Raw genomic sequence first — 20,500 nt, 5'->3', positions numbered from 1 at the left:
CTGCCAGCAGTCTCTTTCTCTTAAGAGCTCTCTCCATGGCCTGCCAGCAGTCTCTTCCTCTTGAGAGCGCTGTCCGTGCACTGCCAGTAGTCTCTTTCTCCTGAGAGTTCGGTCCATGCACTGCTTGGTGTCTCTGCCTCTTGAGGCCTCTGTCTGTGCATGGCAGTAGTCTCTTCCTCTTGAGAGCGCTGTCCGTGCACTGCCAGTAGTCTCTTCCTCTTGAGAGCTCTCTCCAGACACTGCTGGGTGTCTCTTCCTCATGATAGCTCTGTCCATGCACTGCCAGTAGTCTCTTCCTCTTGAGAGCTCTCTCCAGGCACTGCTGGGTGTCTCTTCCTCCTGAGAGGTTGGTCCGTGCACTGCCAGTAGTCTCTTCCTCTTGAGAGTTCTGTCCATGCACTGCCAGTAGGCTCTGCCTCGTAAGAGCTCTCTCAAGGCACTGCTGGGTGTCTCTTCCTCCTAAGAGCTCTGTCCATGCACTGCCTGCAGTCTCTCCCTCGTGAGAGTTCTGTTTATGTTCTGACAGCAGTCTCTTCCTCTAGAGAGCTCTATCCCTGCACTGCAGGTACTCTCTTCCTCCTGAGAGCTCTATCCCTGCACTGCAGGTAGTCTCTTCCTCTTGAGAGCACTGTCCGTGCACTGCAGGTAGTCTCTTCCTCTTGAGAGCTCTGCCTGTGTACTGCCAGCAGCCTCTTCCACTTGAGAGCTCTGTCTATGCTCTGACAGTAGTCTCTTTCTCTTGAGAGCTCTGTCTATGCTCTGACAGCAGTCTCTTCCTCTTGAGAGCTATATCCCTGCACTGCAGGTAGCCTCTTCAGAGCTCTGTCTATGCTCTGCCAGCAGTCTCTTTCTCTTAAGAGCTCTATCCCTGTACCACAGGTAGTCTCTTCCTCTTGAGAGCTCTGTATATGCTCTGACAGTAGTCTCTTCGTCTTGAGAGTGCTGTCCCTGCACTGCAGGTAGTCTCTTCGTCTTGAGAGCGCTGTCCGTGCACTGCCAGTGGTGTCTTAATCCTGAGAGCTCTGTCCATGCACTGCCAGTAGTCTCTTTGTCTTGAGAGCTCTCTCCAGGCACTGCTGGGTGTCTCTTCCTCCAGAGAGCTCTGTCCATGCACTGCTAGCAGTCTCTCTCTCTTAAGAGCTCTCTCCATGGCCTGCCAGCAGCTTCTTCCACTTGAGAGCTCTGTCTATGCTCTGACAGTAGTCTCTTTCTCTTGAGAGCTCTGTCTATGCTCTGACAACAGTATCTTCCTCTTGAGAGCTCTATCCCTGCACTGCAGGTAGTCTCCTACTTTTGAGAGCTCTGTCTATGCTCTGACAGTAGTCTCTTTCTCTTGAGTGCTCTGTCCATGCACTGCCAGTTGTCTCTTCGTCTTGAGAGCTCTCTCCAGGCACTGCTAGCAGTCTCTTTCTCTTGAGAGCTCTGTCCGTGGCCTGCCTGCAGCCTCTTCCACTTGAGAGCTGTGTCTATGCTCTGACCGCAGTCTCTTCCTCTTGAGAGCTCTTTCCCTGCACTGCAGTCTCTTCCTCTTGAGAGCTCTTTCCCTGCACTGCAGGTAGTCTCTTCCTTTTGAGAGCTCTGTCTATGCTCTGACAGTAGTCTCTTTCTCTTGAGTGCTCTGTCCATGCACTGCCAGTTGTCTCTTCGTCTTGAGAGCTCTCTCCAGGCACTGCTAGCAGTCTCTTTCTCTTAAGAGCTCTCTCCATGGCCTGCCTGCAGCCTCTTCCACTTGAGGGCTCTGTCTATGCTCTGACCGCAGTCTCTTCCTCTTGAGAGCTCTTTCCCTGCACTGCAGTCTCTTCCTTTTGAGAGCTCTGTCTATGCTCTGACAGCAGTCTCTTCCTCTAGAGAGCTCTATCCCTGCACTGCAGGTAGTCTCTTCCTCCTGAGAGCTCTATCCCTGCACTGCAGGTAGTCTCTTCCTCTTGAGAGCACTGTCCGTGCACTGCTAGCAGTCTCTCTCTCTAAAGAGCTCTCTTCATGGCCTGCCAGCAGCCTCTTCCACTTGAGAGCTCTGTCTATGCTCTGACAGTAGTCTCTTCCTCTTGAGAGCCTCTTTGTAAAATACATACATAAAACAAATGGAGATTAAAAATCCTTGGAACATAAAAAGCTGGCCTTGTATCCAAATGTACATATTTCGAAAGAGATGCTGCTACATTATAAAATACACGCATGAATAGAATAAAAGAAACCGAGCAGTTAGCGCCGAGCAGTTAGCGCCACTGCACAAATGTAGGCCTGGCCAAGAGACAGGGTGCAATAGGTTTGGGTAAAGAAGTTTGCGCTCTGTCTAGGCGCCGGCGCTCCCTAACCTGATGGTGTCAGCTTGGTCGTGTTTAGTAATCTCAAGAAAACAGGGGGTTGGGGGTGCTTTCAGGAGAGTGCGTTCAAACAGCAGGGATTACAGGGCCTAGTGGGGGCCTGGTCACTCTTCAGCCCTTCACCTGCATGACCAGGGCCTCAATCTTTGAAACAGTAAATACATTTGACCAAAGCACAGTTTAACATAATATTGGTTGGGTCAAAGCAGGTCAGCACTGCTTCCCTGCAGGGTCTTGTGCCCTTAGCGATCCACCCTCTTCGTAACGAAGCCCTTCTATCCTCTCGGAAGGAGGGGCACAGGCACAGTACATGCATTATGTCCTCTTTTTGCTGTTCAGAACGGGCACGTTGCCTGTTCCTCACCCCTTTTCCAAGCTGGAAGATGGCTTGGGATAGGGCTTACCCCCATCCTCAGCTTCATGAACTGTGCCTTTGTCCTTTCGTTGTAAGGATTGTTTAAGTAACACTGTGGTTTCAAGAATTTATCGGTGCACAATGTCATCCAGCTGTGTTTCCGTGCAGCGAGGGTGGCCCTATCGCCTGTTAGTGAAAGCTGTTTTGTGCTGATTTTTGCCACCATTTTGAATTCCTGATGGCTGATGGTTAGGCCCCAAGTAGTTGCTGAGCCAAGCGTGCTCACGGCTTGAGTCAGATAGCACTTTCCCGCCGACCTTTGTTTAGTGGCCAGTTCAGTCCATAGGTCGTGGCCCAGAGTGCCTTCCTTTGTGGCCCTGAGCTTGTGACAGCTTATTGCAAAGGACACCTTACATGCCAGCGACTGTCTGCATATGCCAAATTCCAGACTTATTTGAGCTGGTGATTGTGAGAAAGTGCCATATTTCTTGCATGGTATGCCCCCACTTTTTGCTGAATGTACTTTGACTGAGTGTGCCCTGGACTCCTGCCAATCAGGTGCCCAGGGTCTATGTTCCTTCCCTAAAAAACCTCAAACCCAAATTGGCAAACCCTGGCCACATGTCAGCCCCTGGTAAATGGTACCCTAGGTACCCAGGGCCTTGTGACCAGGGAAGGCCTCTAAGGGCTGCAGCACTCATTGTGCCACCCTTAGAGGCCCTGTACCCTAACACACACACACTGCCCTTGCAGGCTGAGTGTCTGGGTACAAGACAAAACAAAGAGTCAACATGGCACACATCCCTATGTGCCATACCCACCACCTACACTGCCCTGCAATACATCAGCCACCCCTCTAGCTGGGTGCCCTATGCCAGTGGTGTGGGCACAGTAGCATGAGCCCTGTGCCCCTACAGTACCCAGGTGCATTCCTGTGCACTGTAAGTACAGTGCTGCCATTTAAGAGTACATGGTGCTGAGAGCTCGTCAAACACGAACTCCACAGCACCATAATGGCAACACTGAAGACTGAGAAGTTTGGTATCAAACTTCTCAGCACATTAAACCCACACTGATGCCTGGGGGAGGTGCTAAATCTCCTCCCCCAGGATGGGCAGGGGGAAGCTTCAAAGGCATGCCACCTCTGTGAGCTTCCCCAGGCCACTGCAACCCCCCACTCTGGCGGGAAGCCTGGCCGGAAACCCCAAATAAGGACAGGGGATGTGCCAGCCTGCCAACCCCACCCCTCAGGTGGGGGAGGCGAGGTGAAGCACATCTCCGGGTGCTCGCCATCTTGAAGATGGGAGGCCCTGCCCAATCAGGACTAGGCTACTACCCCCCTCCCACAGGAGAGTGGCAGGATAGGGGGTGTACCCACCCCAGGACAGGGGCCCATTGGTCCCTGCCCTTTACCTAACTGTAATGCCCCTAAATTAAGTATTTAGGGGCACCCTGAACCTTCCTTCCTTAGATTCCAGATTCCAAAATACAAAGAAGAGCACGAAGAAAAAAGACCTGCTGTGCAGCTGCTAAGAAGAGGAAGACACCAACTTCTTTGGCTCCAGCCCTACCGGCCTGTCGACCCTCGAACCTGCTCCTGCTCCAACCCGGCACCTCTTGTGGCCAGCAACCTCACAAACCCCAGAGGACCTGGCTACCTTTTGGCTCTAAGCACCTGGAACTCCCATGAGCAGAGGCTCTACTCAAAATCAGGTTCTAATCCCTGGCATCAGCCCGGAACCGCGAACCCTGCACGCTGCACCCGCCAAGCCTGGCCTGTGCCGGAGTGAACAAAGACCACAAGGATGATCCCCCGGCGACTGTGACCCCGAGTCCGGCACCCAAGGACTTCCCTCGACGCTCCTGACGACGCCTGCAGCCTCAGAACCAGGTGCCCCCCCAACCGTGATCAACAGAGAGTAAGATTTCCCGACACCAAATGGCACCCCTGCACCCGGCGCCCTGCGGCCCCCTTTGCCCATCTCCTGGGTACCTACCTATCCTCCAACTACCCAACTTACCTCTCGAAGTAGTGGTGGCACCTGAAGAATCTTCGTCCCGAGCTTGCAGCCTTTTTTCAGCCAGTAGCTTTCCCATTGAAATCATTTGAGCGCCCGAAGGCTCAAAAGCACCCTGCACCCAGCCGCCCGAGGGGCCCTGGCAGTGTAACCTCTACACCTATCTACTTCCCCATTTGCCCCCTGAGCAAGTGACCAAGAGCCCAGCTGCCACAGCCGTGTGGCCTGCTAGTCAGCAGTCACCAACCAAGGCCCCCCTGCCTCTCATAGGATAACATTAGGCCTAACTCTCTCTGCACCCGGCCGTCCTGAAACCGCTGAGGGTGAACCAACTTTACCTACCTGACCATGGGAGACCCCTGAGTCTGTGCCCAGAACCTTAACTCTGCCAGTCAAGTACTTACCCAAAAGCCGATAACTCAATTTTCTCCATAGGGTATCATTGACTGGTTTCTTCTGAAATTTCTTCCAAGTGTGGAGTTTCTAAAACTTAAAATATTCACCAAAAATCGGCCGAGTAACGAAAACGAAAAAACTCACCTGCTATTAGGAGAGATCCCAGTGCTGGATCTTGGTGCCCAGCACTGACCCTGAAAAATATTCACAACCGTACTTACCAGTAACCCAATTTTCGTCCGTAGGAAATCATTGACTGTTTTTCAGTTAAATTTCTTCTAAGTGTCGATTTTTGCAAAATTCAAAGATTCTTTAAAAATCGTACCAACTGTGAAAACATAATTACTTACCTGTTTTAGATAGAGGTCCCAGTACTGAGTCTAGGCACCCAGTACTGGATTACAAAAGTACCGCGAACATACTATACCTGCAACTTGAATTTTGTTCCATAGGGAATCATTGACTGTTTTCTATGAAATTTCTTCTGTCAACTTTTAAAATAGCAAAATATTGCCTAAAAATCATAACAGTAACTAAGTCGACTTTTATCACTTGTTTCTAAGAACTGTCCCAGGACTGAACCTAGGCTCCAGTCCTGGAGTTACAAAAATAATCCTGAAAGTAATCTATTGCAAATAACTTAAAACTTCCATTGAACTCAATGCATTATTGTGTTTGAAATTGTGTTGCCTATTGCAACAACCTGTAACTATCTACAAAAGCTAATTGCATATTGCAAAATTATTTACCTAAAGCATCTCAGTCTGAGAAAGTATATTTTAACACCTATTGTTGGTTCTAAAATAAAACAAGCATATATTTTTCATATATAAACCATTGGCCTAGAGTTCAGTTATTGAGTGTGTGAGACCATTTGCTGGCTGAGTGTGTACAACAAATGTTTTACACTGTCCTCTGATACTGCCTTACTGCTCGACCAAGCTACCACTTTAGAGAGTAAGGTTATATCTAACTTTAGCCTCTGTCAAACCCTGGGGGACTGTGAACTCTGTACACCCTGTACCTATTTGGGAACAGTATATACAGAGCTACTTTCTCACAGTGATGTGTAGGAGGGAAGCTGGAAAATTGTTCTGTAGATCTTCGTGAGCGTTTTGTCAAGTATCGCACTCTCCTGTCCTTTAAGTGCCTCTCTCCCCTATGTTAAGGTCGGGAGAACCTTTGCCTGGGCCACTGGAGGATAGACGTGAGTGTGGGTCTTTTTATCCTTGTATACACAAGTCTGAGAGCAAACGATAGTGCAGCGCCTTTCTTTTTATTTCGTTCATCTTGCTGCTGCTCCAGAGACCATGTCAGCTCTTGTGTTCTGGCACCTCGAACGGCAAGGATCTTAGTTTTCTTCTTGTTGATCAACAGACCATTCCCAGTTGAAAATGTGGCGGTTGCGTCCAGGAGGCGCTGCAGGACAATCCTTGTTTTGCTGATGAGAACCAGGTTGTCTGCATAGAGAAGGTTTGAACGGTGAAAGCCGCCCAGTTTGGGCAGGTGAGAGTTGACTGTGTTCAGGGCCGGGGTTAAGTCAGATAGAAACAATTTGAATAGTTTAGGTGCCAGAACGCAACCTTGCTTGAGGCCTTGTGTAGGGGTTATAGGCCATGACAAGCACGATCCGTCTTCATTTCTTATTCCGACCCATGTGTCGTGATGCTGCAGCTGCAGGGCCCTGAGCTGGATGTACGGGATGCTAAGGTGCGCAAGTTTCTGCCAAAGCTTCCCCCTATCGACCCTGTCGAAGGCAGATTTGTAGTCAATGAAGCCTATATAGACTGGATGGTACTTGAATTCCGCCTGGTCAATCAGTAAGGAGACTGCAATGAGGTTCACGGTTGTCCCTGTGTCCTTTATGAACTCAGTTTGGTTTGGAGGTATGATTTTTTTGTCTCAGCCCATGCTTGTAGTGAGTCCAGAAGCACGCCAGCAAAGTACTCTGCTTTGTTGTCGATTAAATCTATCAGGCGATAGTTCCCGGCCATCTTTTTGTCGTCCCCCCTTGAAGATGGGAGCGAATATTCAACCATGCCATGAGGGGGGGATGCAGTTCATTTCCGGTATGGTTGATTAGAGCGGGACTAGTTGGGTAGCTCAGAATGTTGGGTCTTCCTTATAGAGAGCCGGTAAAAATCCCGCCTGGTCCTGGTGCCCCCTCTCTGCGTTCATTAGCAATTTGTTTCTGGATTAGGGCATCAGTGATGCGGCGCCCGGAAATAGCCTGATCGCAGCTCACTACAGGATGTTCTGAGAAACTGCTGGCCGCCGGATCTTCCCCCTGAATAGAGGATTGATCAGGTTGCGCTAGCTTATTGAAGTGTTCATATAGAAAATGATACCACGCTGGCTCCGAGATGCTGGAAGACGCCACTTTTGGGAGAGGTTCACCCAGTCCGTTTATTGTGCGCCAGAAGTTTGAAGAGTTGTTTGTCCTGGTGTCGTACAGTAGTTTTGTCCAGACTGAGTTCCATATCTTCCTTTGGTATTCCCCTTTCACCACCTTCAGATGTCTTCGAGTTTCCCTTACGCTGCTTATTATTTTTGGGTCCATTAGCGAGCTTCTAAGGCTTCTCCACAGCTGGTTGATCCTTTTGTGGGTGATCTGTATTAGGTCGTTGGTTCCTCCTCCTTGTGTGGAATGCAACTTTTCAGTTTTGAGGGTTGTTGTCTTTCTCGGTACCAGCTTTGCGTGCTGGTCTGCCAGTTTTTCTGTAAACGTTGCCCAGCACGTTGCCCAGCTAGTAACTAGGTCTCCCTCTAAATTTTGAGTGTTGGCTAGTAATAGTTTAGCTTCTGCGACGAGGATTGGGAGGGAGTTGATGAAGCACTTGATACATTTGAGGTTGATGGTAAAGCTTTCAGAGCCTTGATTAGCTGCACCATCGTACTTATCTAACCGGATGTTAAGGGTGAGCTCTTGAGGGCGGTGGTCACTGTCCATTTTTTTGCCAAAACCAAATGAAGGGATTTTTTCAATAAGGGAAGGTTGACAAGTGTATAGACGATTAGGGAAACATTGCAGGAGGGCAAACTTACGACAGGCACTGCCACCTCAGTACACACTCAAGAGTACACTGTGGGAGGGCCCCTGGTAATGGGCACTGCCACCTTCAGTACAAACTCAAGAGTAAACTGTGGGAGAGCCCACTGGCGACAGGCACTGCCACCTTCAGTACAAACTCAAGAGCACATTGTGCGAGGGCCTGCTGGCACCAGGCACTGCCACCATCAGTACAAACTCAAGAGCATGCTGCAGGAGGGCCCCTGGCGCCGGGCACTGCCACCTTCAGTACAAACTAAAGAGTACGCTGCGGCAGGGCCACTTGCGATAGGCACTACCCCCTCCAGTACAATCTCAAGTACACTGTGGCAGGGACCCAGGCTCTGGGCACTGCCACCTTCAGTACAAACTCGAGAGTACACTGTGCAAGGGCCCGCTGGCGACGGGCACTGCCCCCTTCAGTACAAACTCAAGAGTGCACTGCGCGAGGGTCCGCTGGCGATGGACACTGCCCCCTTCAGTACAAAATCAAGAGATCACTGCGGGAGGGCCCCAGGCGCCAGGCACTGCCCCCTTCAGTACAAACTCAAGAGTACACTGTGGGAGTGCCCCTGGCGCCAAGCACTGCCACCTTCAGTACAAACTCAAGAGTACACTGCGCGAGGCCTGCTGGTGACGGGCACTGCCCCCTTTAGTACAAACTCAAGAGTACACTGCGCGAGGCCTGCTGGTGACGGGCACTGCCCCCTTTAGTACAAACTCAAGAGTACACTGCGCGAGGCCAGCTGGTGACGGGCACTGCCCCCTTTAGTACAAACTCAAGAGTACACTGCGTGAGGGCCCATTGGCGATGGGCACTGCCACCGTCAGTACAAACTTGAGTGTACACTGCGGGGCACTGACACCTGACACCAACAGCATGTGTGCAGGCTCGCAGTACCTCCATGGAAGCCTTGATGTGCCGATTATGCCCCTCTAGGAGCTATACACAACGGAGAGTTGTGTTAATAAGGTGTGTTTCTGCATCTGTCCCAGCACAACCTGTGCGGGCAGAGGAGGCCTCGCCGGGGTAGGCGTCAAGTGAGCCAGGTGCCCGGTGCTCGCTCATCCTGTCACACACCAGGTGTTAGAAACGTGCTTTAAAGGATTCTTTCCACAGTCTCCCACCTGTCACCCCTGACTCTGGAGATACAAATGCAGTAATGACACCTGGGAGGGTCAAGTCCGTTCACTTTGTAGTCTGGGAGCTTCAAGGCCCCCACTCTGGGAATTCTGACAGCACCCTTCAAAAGAAAACACGGTGCCCCCCCCCCCCCCCCCCAACCAGGAATCCCAGCCCCTCTGCTGAAAGAAATCCTTGTGGAGCACTTGAGCACACCTGGGACAGCTGTGCCCCCCACCACCCACGACTCCCCACGCCCCAGGAAGGATGATCCTGCAGTTTATGGGAAAAGGGAAATCCACTAAACCCCCCAAACCCCTCCCCAAACCCTAACTTTAAATCCAGCTCACCTGCTCGTCAGCAATGTCCCCCCTCCTGGGGTAGTTTTATTTGTACATCTGCCGCATAATCTGCTGATTTCAACATAAAAAAATATTTCTAGGTCAAACGGTTCAAAAGTTACAAAAAATGCAGCGGCAGGTGTTGCCGCGCTGTGGGGGGCCCTTTGCAAAGCTGGACTAGTCAACTTTCTGTTGCCTATTTTGACATTTGGGTGTTAAACAGATACTAATGAGGTGCAACCAATGCCCAGACAGTGTTACCAAGTTGAAAAATGACTAAATAAGTAATACTGTTACAAAATGCGCCACATTTTGCAGCATAATGTGGCTTTTCTTGCTGTATAATTTACTCAACCCTGCCACATAATTTTCCCTCTCCTGCTGCATAATTCCAGTGGCCCTGTCTGTAACTACTTTGCATCACTCCATGGACTTCCTCTCAGAGGAAATATCTCTGTTCATGGTTAGTGGTGAACCAGATTACATTAAAACTGGAGGAGGTTGTGAACCAGGCCACGCGGAAGCAGCTTCTTGTAGAACGGGAGAGCAATAGTAGTCTGCCCCTGGAACACCAGTGGTAAACACTACCCACCAGCTTGCTTCATGATTCTTAGAATCATTAGGAAAATTAAGACCTTTTTGACCGAGAGCAATCTCAAGACAGTAGTCATGGCCCTCATAACATTGCGTCCGGACTATTGTAACAGCCTTTAATTGAACATACAAAAACAGCACATGTATAGGCTTCAATTGGTCCAAAACGCAGCAGCCAGACTGCTGTCCGGAACACCTAAATTTGCTTCTCTGAAAGGAGAACTTAGGAAGTTACACTGGCTTCCGATAAAACAAAGAGTTTGCTTCAAGGCACTCTGCATTTTTTTTAAGGCCATTAATGGCATCGGTCCTGAATCTCTTAAGCAAAAGTTCCATTGGTATGTACCTGGTAGAACGTTACGCTCTACCAGTGCTAAACAAGTGCAAATCCCCAAGGCAAAAAAAGTTAATTGGGGAGGTAGGAGTTTCACTCTCTGCGCCTCTCGAGCTTGGAATGAGCTTCCCTTTTCTCTTAAGACTGCCCCCGATCTTTTGTCCTTTCGTAGGGGCCTCAAGACTTGGCTTTTCCTGCAGTAGCGCTCCTCAGCTTCCCAGGCAACCAGTACTTAGCGCCAGGACACCCAAGGGTAATCGCGCGCTCTATAAGTGCAAATAACATAACATAACATAACACCAGAGTTACTGCCCACTAACCACTGTCTCCCCAGGCATCTTGAGAAGGCCCGCACCCTTTCACTTAAGTGGGGTAGTCACCTGCCAGCTTGTGCTCTGTAGAATTCAGTGGTATGTTGTGAATGTTCGGTATGTCTCGTGGGATGGCTGCCTGCCTACCGTCTCGGTTATCTATGGATCTTTCTTGAGTTGACAGGTCTCGGCTGACACCTGTAGGGGCTCTCAGTGCCCTGCAGGTCGGGCTCCTTCCTTTCCATTCTAGTCTGGCTGCTATCCAGTTTCAATATTCTCGCCATAGATACTGTGTTCTATCCCAGTGATTGTGTTTGAGGTGGACAATCTTCATTTTATTGGATTGGTTTGTCAGTCACTGACGAGCAGCTAACCAATATATTGAAGAGTTGCTATGGCCTTCTGGGAGCACTAAACTTTAAGAACTTAATTTAAGTATTTATGTTACAAGTCAGAATTGTAACTTAGGCCCGATTCACAAAGGTAACGTTAAACCAAAAGTTTAACTTTTAGTTATTCACAAAGGTATGTTACTACTAGTAACTTTACTGCTAGTAATTTTACTAGTCATAAGTTTACTAATAGTAGTAAAGTTATGACTAGTAAAATGACTGGGAGTTAAGTTACTAGTAGTAACATACCTTTGTGAGTACTTGAAAGTAGTAAAGTTAGACTTTTGGTCAAAGTTAGACATTTAGTCTAATTTTACCTTTGTGAATAGGGCCCTTAAACTTCAGGTCTAAATTTAGACTTCATGTGTAAAGTTAGACTTCAGGCATAAAGTTAGAGTTCAGTTGTAAAGTTAGACTTTAGTCTAAACTTAGACCTCTGGTGTAAAGTTAGACTTCAGGTGTAGAGTTAGATTTCAGGCATAAAGCTAGACTTCAGGTGTAAAGTTAGACTTTAGGTGTAAAGTTAGACTTCAGGCATAAAGTTAGACTTTAGGTGTAAAGTTAGACTTCAGGCATAAAGTTAGACTTTGGGTGTAAAGTTAGATTTCAGGCATAAAGCTAGACTTCAGGTGTAAAGTTAGACTTTAGGTGTAAAGTTAGACTTCAGGCTTAAAGTTAGACTTTAGATCTAAACTTAGACTTCAGGTGTAAGCTTAGACTTCAGGTGTAAAGTTAGATTTCAGGCATAAAGCTAGATTTCAGGCATAAAGCTAGACTTCAGGTTTAAAGAAAGACTTAAGGTGTAAAGTTAGACTTCAAGCATAAAGTTAGACTTCGGGTGTAAAGTTAGACTTTAGATCTACACTTAGACTTCGGGCGTAAAGTTGGACTTCCGGTCTAAGTTTACCTTTGTGTCTTTAGCTGTTCATCAGTCACACAAAGTTCCTGCACTAAGAGAATCTCTTTAAAGTTAGCTTCTGTGGTTACAATCTTATTCAAACATCAACTGGTTTAAGGGGAGGACATCTCTTGTGCTAGCCTGCCTGAACCTACTGTGGATGCTTGACTTGGAGCGCAGGCTTGAAGATGATAGTTTGTTACTTAGAGAGGGATCTTTACTCCTACCCAAGCACCAGATATCCTCCTGAGATACCAGATTTAGATAGGATATTTCTTAGCTTGCTAAATGTTATTCTGATGTCTCTTTATTAGGCCCCTGTCTCTTGAAGACACTCGCCTGGAGGTCTCAGAGGAGGGTCAGCTGCTACGAATCCATCACAGCCAATCAGGAGACCAAGGGAGCTATCGGTGCCTGGCTTTCAATCTCGCTGGCCAGCAGGCCAAGGACTTCCGGCTAAACATCCACAGTGAGTCCCTTTCTTCGAACTACATTCCCCATACGCACCTGCGCTTAGCAGCAGTCCTAGAACAACATCACCAACGTCATTTAGATGCGCATCAGCAAAACCCGCTCATTAAAGCCTCGTTTTCATGTCCTTGAGCCCGCCTCTAAAAATGCACCAAGGTACCGTTCGCACACATGGGCTGCTCTGAAAATCAACATATGTCTTTGTGTTTCTGGTCTTTATATATCACTTGTGAGCTCCTGAACCACTGAAGGGCACGTTTAGCAGAAATAACATAACATGAGTATTTATAGAGCGCACATTCACTACTGAGGGGGTCTCTGGGCGCCTTTGAAAGATGACAGAAGATTATTGGTACCCAGTTCAGTGGTATTTATGTTATCAACCTTAAGAGGATGAAAGTCTGAGAGCACCCCGGTGACCACAGGATCAAACACTAGTTCCTTCAGTGGAATTATTAATCGCTAATTCACCAGACCAGGCTAGTTCAATGTGACGCAAGATGGCCTCTTGCCCACTCCTATGAGCCCTTCAAGGGCACTGGTCTGTAGAGAACACTGCTCAGCTTCCCTCCATGCTTTAGCTCTTTGCCTGGCACCTGATTAACGCCACCAGCATGTCCCTTTTGTCCTCAAGCTGCCACCTCACTGCCACCACCTCATCTCTTCCAACCTCACCCTTCTTCCTTCCACCTCCTCGTCACTTCTTCCTGTGTGTGTGGTGAAGGCTCAGGAGTTCCTCATTCTCTTCTTCTTTCTCTTTCTTTACAGGTCCCCCCACTATCAGGGCAGCGGATGGGGTGACCGAGGTGCCCGTGCTTTTGGGGCGCGCGGTGGTGCTTCAGTGCGAGGCACGCGGATCCCCTGCGCCCAGCATCACCTGGTACAAGGATCTACGCCCCATCGTCTCCAGCCCCAAGATGGCGTACAGAGAGGGTGGGCAAGCCCTGGAGCTCAGCAAGGCCCAGGTGTCTGACTCCGGCTCGTACACCTGCCGCGCCACCAACCTGGCTGGCACGCAGGAGAGGTCCTACCGGCTGGAGGTGTACGGTAAGTGTGGTCTGCTCCTGGGAAGGTATGGGGGGGTATTATGGGATCGGAGGGTCTCCTCCCCAGCTCAGAACCTGTCGCTCTTTCGCATATTAGGCACTGCTTAATTTGGTAAAAAAATAATTCCAGGGCCCGCGCGTCAGGAGGCCACTGCAGCTTGCACCACCTATGACCCCTGCCAGGACTGCCAATGACCGTACCAACACAACTTCTAACTATCACACTGCTACAAGTGAGGCAATTCAAAGTATTCCAGGCCCACACAGCTCTAAGGATGGCTTGGCAGCCAGTATTAGTCATTTCTAAAATATATTGAGTTGATAAACAACTGTTGTTGTTTGTATCTCTAAATTAATAAACAGTGCCACCAGGTGGCAGGCTGTCATAAGTACCGGTGTTGACAATTAAGTGCTGGCGCTGAGCACCGGAAACCACCGGTTCAAATTAAGCACTGATAGTAGACCAAGGTAGAGACAAAGGAATGTATATGGCAAGAACCCAGCGGCTCCTTGTGACTCAGATGCGACTATCCAGAACTCTTAAGGGTCTCTGGGCCCGTGGCCTTGGGTGTAGCAATCATATAAATGAAATTAGTAATTTGGAACGCTAGTACTCTGGGGTTCTGCAAAGCCTATGCAGAGAGTCTGCATCTGTTTAGAAATTTGAATATTAGCAGTTCAATAAAGTATAAATGCATACAAACCAAAATGCAAAAACAATAAACATCAAATCACTACACTATAAAAGTGAAAGAAATTGAAATTGAAGGCTACATATTAAGTTGATATCCTTAGCTGACTTTTGGGAACTGACACAACTATAGCAAATGGAATCTAGTATGCACAATTGGCCATCACAACAGGAACGCTGGTGCGCGGCGACAAGAAGACACGCATTCGAAGCAAGACAAGGCACATTGCGATGCTAGAGTCCAACAGATCACTTCACCTCTTAGAAATAAAATTAAACTTTGAAACACTTTATCCTTCTAATTAAAATAAAATTGCGATTGTTGTATGTTTTTGTTAATGAATTAATAATAGCACATTCATACATTTATTACCATTGCTGAGGGAGGAGCGAGTCATCATGACTCATTGGAAACTTCGTCTTTTGTGAGGCGTAGCCCGTTCCCACACATCTCAATGGTAATAAATAGAATATTACAATCTGCACATCTTCATGTGTGTGCGTGTACATATATATAAATAAATATATATAATTTAAGTTACTGAAAAGTACAAAGGTTAAAGTGTTAAGTGATGTTGTAGTTTGGCATTAAAATTATATAAAAACTGCCGCTTAAAACACAAAAAAACACTGAAATTCACAAGTTACAGTTTACTGAACTCTATAATTTGTGCGCTGCCACGCACAGCTAGCTTATGACCTCACAAATTATTTCATGACATCACTGATGGCATCTCCAAATCTCAACCACTCCCACAGGCGCCCAGCCCCCATGGGCACCCAACCACCCCCACTACACACAGCCTTTGGGAGTGTGCAGCGGTGGCTTGAGAGTGTACCCAACCTTCTGCAGGGTGCCAACCCCACTGCGCACAGCCTTTGACCTGCATCTGTGTAAACTGAAGTGATTTTAGACTTTATTTTACTACTTCGAGTGTGTATTTAAGGTGATTGACAACTTTCCTACCTCGATCCCCCTATGCCATGGGATACTTTCTCGAGTGGACGCCCTGCCCTGGGACACGCAGGCCACGCCCACCACCTGACAGGCCACACCCCTACCTCCGCCACTATTTATCATGTGTTTCCACCGGAAGCGCAGCGGAGGGGCGCAGCGGGGGCGCCGTTTGCGCGCCGAAGGCGTGCCTAGGGCAAGCCCGTCTGCGCCCGTCAGCGACCAGACCGCGGCCGGGGCCAGACATGCTGCTGGCGAGGGATCTCAGGGTGAAAGGATAGTGTGGTCAGGTGAGGACCTAAAGGCTCTGGCTCCCCCCTTTAAATGCTGTCCGCACTCTACAGACCCTCTGACCTTCGCCCCTCCTCAGATTTGTAACACTTGTGAGATAGTCTTTGGCAACGTAAATTCTGTGAGGCCTCCTAATCCCAAATCTCCACTTCAGATAGGCATTAGAGCCGGACTACTGAATTGTAGGTCCCTGGCCAAACATGCTGATGATGTCTGGCTGTTACTTGAAGAACAGGAATGGGATATCCTGTTTTTAACAGAAACATGGATGAAGGAAGACAACTTGACCTCCATTGCATTGGCAGTCCCTCTGGGATTTAAAATATGCCTCGCCAACCGTTCTGGGACAAAAAGAGGCGGTGGCGTAGCTATCATTTTTAAAGAGCACTTAAGACTAACCTCCTCAGCACCTACGACTATTCAAGGAATTGAAGGCCTCCACTTCTGCTTTCAGGCAAGTCCTCAGCTCTCATTAGCAGGACTGGTGATTTATCGCCCACCGGGCGGCGCAGATTCTAACTTATCTATCCTACTGGACATGATTGTTCAGAGCTCGCTCCTCCACCCCCATTTTATTGTGGTGGGTGACTTTAACATCCACATGGATAAATCCGACTGTGCCATGGCAGAGCTACTTAGAGCTACTTTAAGCATGGCCAGTCTTAGACTGATCAATGAGGGCCCTACACATAGGGGGGGCCATACTATTGATGTCATCTTCTCTAATATCAAAAATGTGCTGTCCGAGGATCCACTCCCTCTGACCTGGTCAGATCACTCACTTGTCCCTTTTACACTGAACTTGGCGCACGACATTTCTGCGTCCAGTAAATGTTACTTCCTAAAAAGACAATGGAAGAAGCTGATCCCCGAGACTATGGGCCCTGTCCTGGAAAAGACTACCCCATCCCTGACAAACAACGCCAATATTGATGCTCAACTCCTCAACGAGTGGGTTGGAAAGATGGTTTCCTCCATTGCGCCAGCTTCCCATGCACTATCGAAAAGAGACTCTCCCTCAGCACCCTGGTTTTCGCAGGAGCTAAGAATAGAGAAATCAGCTTGTAAAAAGCTGGAGAGACTCTGGAGAGCAAACTATGGTCTGGAGGAAAAGATTAGGTACAAAGAAGCTTCTAAAAATCTACGGAAAGCTATTAGGAAAAATAAAAAACGTTTTTATGCAGACTCGATTCTACAGGCAGAACAGTCTAGCAAACAGATTTTCAAAATAGTACAGTCTTTTTTTAAACCAAAGTGCATTGAGAGGGAGGTTGCTCCAACAGTTATGCTTTGTGAGCAAATTTCTGAGTTCTTTGATCAAAAAATTAAAAAGGTCTACGACTCTTTTGGACCAGAAATAAAAACAGTGAAACAGGACCTCGCGAATAAGAGCGAGCTAAGTGAGACTTTCACCCAGTTCCTCAATATCCCCGTGAGTGAGGTACGGCAAAAACTGCTCCGATGCAAATCTGGTTCACCCGACGACCCCTGCCCTGCAAAATTATGGAGCTCTATAGCCGACTTCATAGCTCCTACACTTCATCATATCTGGAACTCCTCCATTGCTTCGGGCATATTTCCGGATGCATGGAAACATGCTACCCTCCTGCCCTTAAAGAAAAAGCCTAACGGGGACCCGGAAGATCTCACTAATCTCCGCCCGATATCCCTATTAGCCGCCCCGGGAAAAATGTTGGAAAAAGTCATACAGCGCCAGCTGAGTAAATTTGTAGAAGTAAACAAAATTCTCCATGAAACACAGTCTGGCTTCCGGCCCGGCTTTAGCACGGAAACAGCGCTTATTGAGGTAGCCGAGTCAGTTAGGTGGTCGATGGATGCAGGGAACTCAGCAATGCTGGTACTCCTGGATCTGTCGGCTGCCTTTGATACGGTGGACCACGCCAGACTACTCAGCCGGCTGGCCGAGATAGGGATTCAGGATAAGGCGCTGGATTGGGTACACTCCTACCTATCCCAGAGAACCCAGAAGGTGGCACTTGGAACGATCTCGTCGGCTCCCAAGCCCCTTGGCTGTGGAGTCCCGCAGGGGTCGGCCTTAAGCCCCCTTTTGTTCAATGTCTACCTTGCTCCTCTCTTTCCCTAATTGCCAACTGGGGTGTCAAGGCAATTTCATATGCCGATGACACACAGTTGGTATTTCCGTATTCCGAGATCACGCAAGAGTCCTTTTCTAACTTCAAAGGCTGTCTTCAAGATGTAGCCCACTGGATGAACGCTAATAAATTAAAACTTAAGACCGAGGTTATCTTTTTTGGCAAGGGCTCCCCGCCCGCGTCAGATCTTTGGTGGCCGTCGGAGATGGGTCCTGCCCCATCACCCAGTCACACGGCAAAAAATCTTGGAGTGAGATGGGATGATTGCATGTCCTTTACCTCCCATATCCAACAAGTTGCCGGATGTTGTACGAGCAAACTGAGAAATCTTCGTAAAATCCTCAGACTCCTACCAGAAGACTGCCGAAAAACGGTTATCCACGCTACTGTGACCTCAAGGCTGGATTATGCCAATGGACTCTACCTAGGCCTACCAAAATACCTGACACAAAAGCTTCAGGTAGTTCAAAATGCGGCTGCAAGACTGTTACTGCGAATTCCACTCAAGCAGTCAGTCTCTCCGCATCTTCGATCTCTGCACTGGTTGCCAGTTGCCAGCAGAATAAAGTTTAAAGCACTAACGCTGGCTTTTAGATCTTTGCATGGCTCCTGTCCAGTATACCTGAAAAACCGTCTTCCCAGATACTCCCAAACCCGCGCATTGCGGTCTAACTGCCGTGTTCAACTGACAGTCCCACGCACGAAAAAGGCTCGACTCGGGGGTCGGACTTTTTCGGCTAACGTCTCCGCTCTGTGGAATACCCTGCCACAAGAAATTTAACAGGCCCCTTCCGAATCCTGTTTTAAGACACTGCTAAAAACCTGGCTTTTTAACCAACCACGCTAGCTTTTTAATTTTTAATTGCTAATTTTAACTACTTCCCATGTCTTCTGTGTTCTACTAGCGCCGGGACACCTCCTCGCGAGGTAGCTGTCGCGCTTTACAAAACCCAGTATTATTATTATTATTATTACAATGGAGGTTGGCCTCAGGGCATAGTCTCACAGCCTACGGCCTGCACAGTGGAGGTTGGCCTCAGGCTCTAGTCTCACAGCCTACGGCCTGCACAGTGGAGGTTGGCCTCAGGCTCTAGTCTCACAGCCTTCAGCCTGCACAATGGAGGTTGGCCTCAGGGTCTAGTCTCACAACCTGCGGCCTGAACAATGGAGGTTGGCCTCAGGGTCTAGTCTCACAGCCTGCGGCCCACGCAGTGGAGGTTGGCCTCAGGGTCTAGTCCCACATCCTACAACCTGCACAATGGAGGTTGGCCTCAGGCTCTAGTCTCACATCCTATGGCCTGCACAGTGGAGGTTGGCCTCAGGGTCTAGTCTCACATCCTACAGCCTGCACAGTAGAGGTTGGCCTCAGGGTCTAGTCTCAGAGCCTACAGCCTGAACAGTGGATGTTGGCCTCAGGGTCTAGTATCACAACCTGCGGCATGCACAATGGAGGTTGGCCTCAGGGTCTAGTTTTACAGCCTACGGCCTGCATAGTGGAGGTTGGCCTCAGGCTGTTGTCTCACAGCCTACGGCCTGAAAAATGGAGGTTGGCCTCAGGCTGGAGTCTCACAGCCTTCGGCCTGCACAATGGAGGTTGGCCTCAGGGTCTAGTCTCACAACCTGCGGCCTGCACAATGGAGGTTGGCCTCAGGCTCTAGTCTCACAGCATACGTCCTTCACAGTGGAGGTTGGCCTTGGGCTCTAGTCTTCTTACAGCCTACGGCCTGCGCAGTGGAGGTTGACCTCAAGCTGTTGTCTCACAGCCTATGACCTGAAAAATGGAGGTTGGCCTCAGGCTCTAGTCTCGCAGCCTACGGCCTGCACAATGGAGGTTGACCTCAGGCTCTAGTCTCACAACCTACGGCCTGCACAGTGGAGGTTGGCCTCAGGCTCTAGTCTCACAGCCTACGTCCTTCACAGTGAAGGTTGGCCTCAGGCTCTGGTCTCATATCCTTCGGCCTGCACAGTGGAGGTTGGCCTTGGGCTCTAGTCTCACAGCCTGCGGCCTGCACAGTGAAGGTTGGCCTCAGGCTCTAGTCTCACAGCCTACGGCCTTCACAGTGAATGTTGGCCTCAGGATCTAGTCTCACAGCCTACGGCCTGCGAAGTGGAGGTTGGCCTCAGGCTCTAGTCTCACAGCCTACGGCCTTCACAGTGAAGGTTGGCCTCAGGGTCTAGTCTCACAGCTTGGCCTCAGGGTCTAGTTTGTGACCAGAGCCTTATCCTTTTTTAAATGCTTCTTTGGTACCACAGTACCACAAGGGATGCTTATTTGGGTACTGTAGTACTGGGTGCTGTTACCGCCAAATGCAGAATCCCATTTATTTTTATTTTTTTACATAATGTGTGGGAGGTGGTCCTTTTGGGATCACATGGCCCAGGGGCGCTGATCTTCCCCACCCTGCCCTCTTATTGGATTTTTCAGGGTTTTTTTCAGTTCTCAGGAACCCAATCGGCAGTCACAATATTTTGTTCTCAGCTGTGGCCAGCAAATCGGATTGCTCAGCACTGCGGTACCAGCATAAGTAACACAGAACCGCGGTACCAGCATCAGTAACACAGAACCGATATGGCAGACAGGAGAACATGCTCTCTCAGACAAGCAGAAAGCTCTATATGCTATTTTTTCCATACCAGAATCAACCATCAGGAACTATCTGAGCCTTAACCCCCTCATGCCCTACCTGAGCCCCTCTTTAAATACTAATTTCTCAAAAATCAGTTGCATTGGTAAGGTTGTATTGGAATTAAAGTACGTGAATTAACCTGGGAAATCACAGTTTTGCCCCTCCCCCCT

General features: G+C 48.9%; 1 protein-coding gene across 1 annotated transcript in view; it reads left to right on the top strand.

Annotated features, from left to right (window-relative positions):
• The window catches only part of HMCN2 (hemicentin 2), a 769,579-nt gene that overhangs the window by 503,527 nt on the left and 245,552 nt on the right, over nucleotides 1-20,500 (top strand). Inside the window, exons 30-31 of the mRNA XM_085613971.1 lie at nucleotides 12,450-12,604; nucleotides 13,375-13,653. Of these exons, the coding sequence (XP_085470097.1) occupies nucleotides 12,450-12,604; nucleotides 13,375-13,653 (434 nt within the window). The remainder of the gene's footprint in view (nucleotides 1-12,449; nucleotides 12,605-13,374; nucleotides 13,654-20,500) is intronic.

The sequence above is a fragment of the Triturus cristatus genome, chromosome 1_2, assembly GCF_964204655.1.
Source record: "Triturus cristatus chromosome 1_2, aTriCri1.1, whole genome shotgun sequence".
Lineage (NCBI taxonomy): Eukaryota > Metazoa > Chordata > Amphibia > Caudata > Salamandridae > Triturus > Triturus cristatus.
This window is presented reverse-complemented; position numbering and strand designations above follow the sequence as displayed.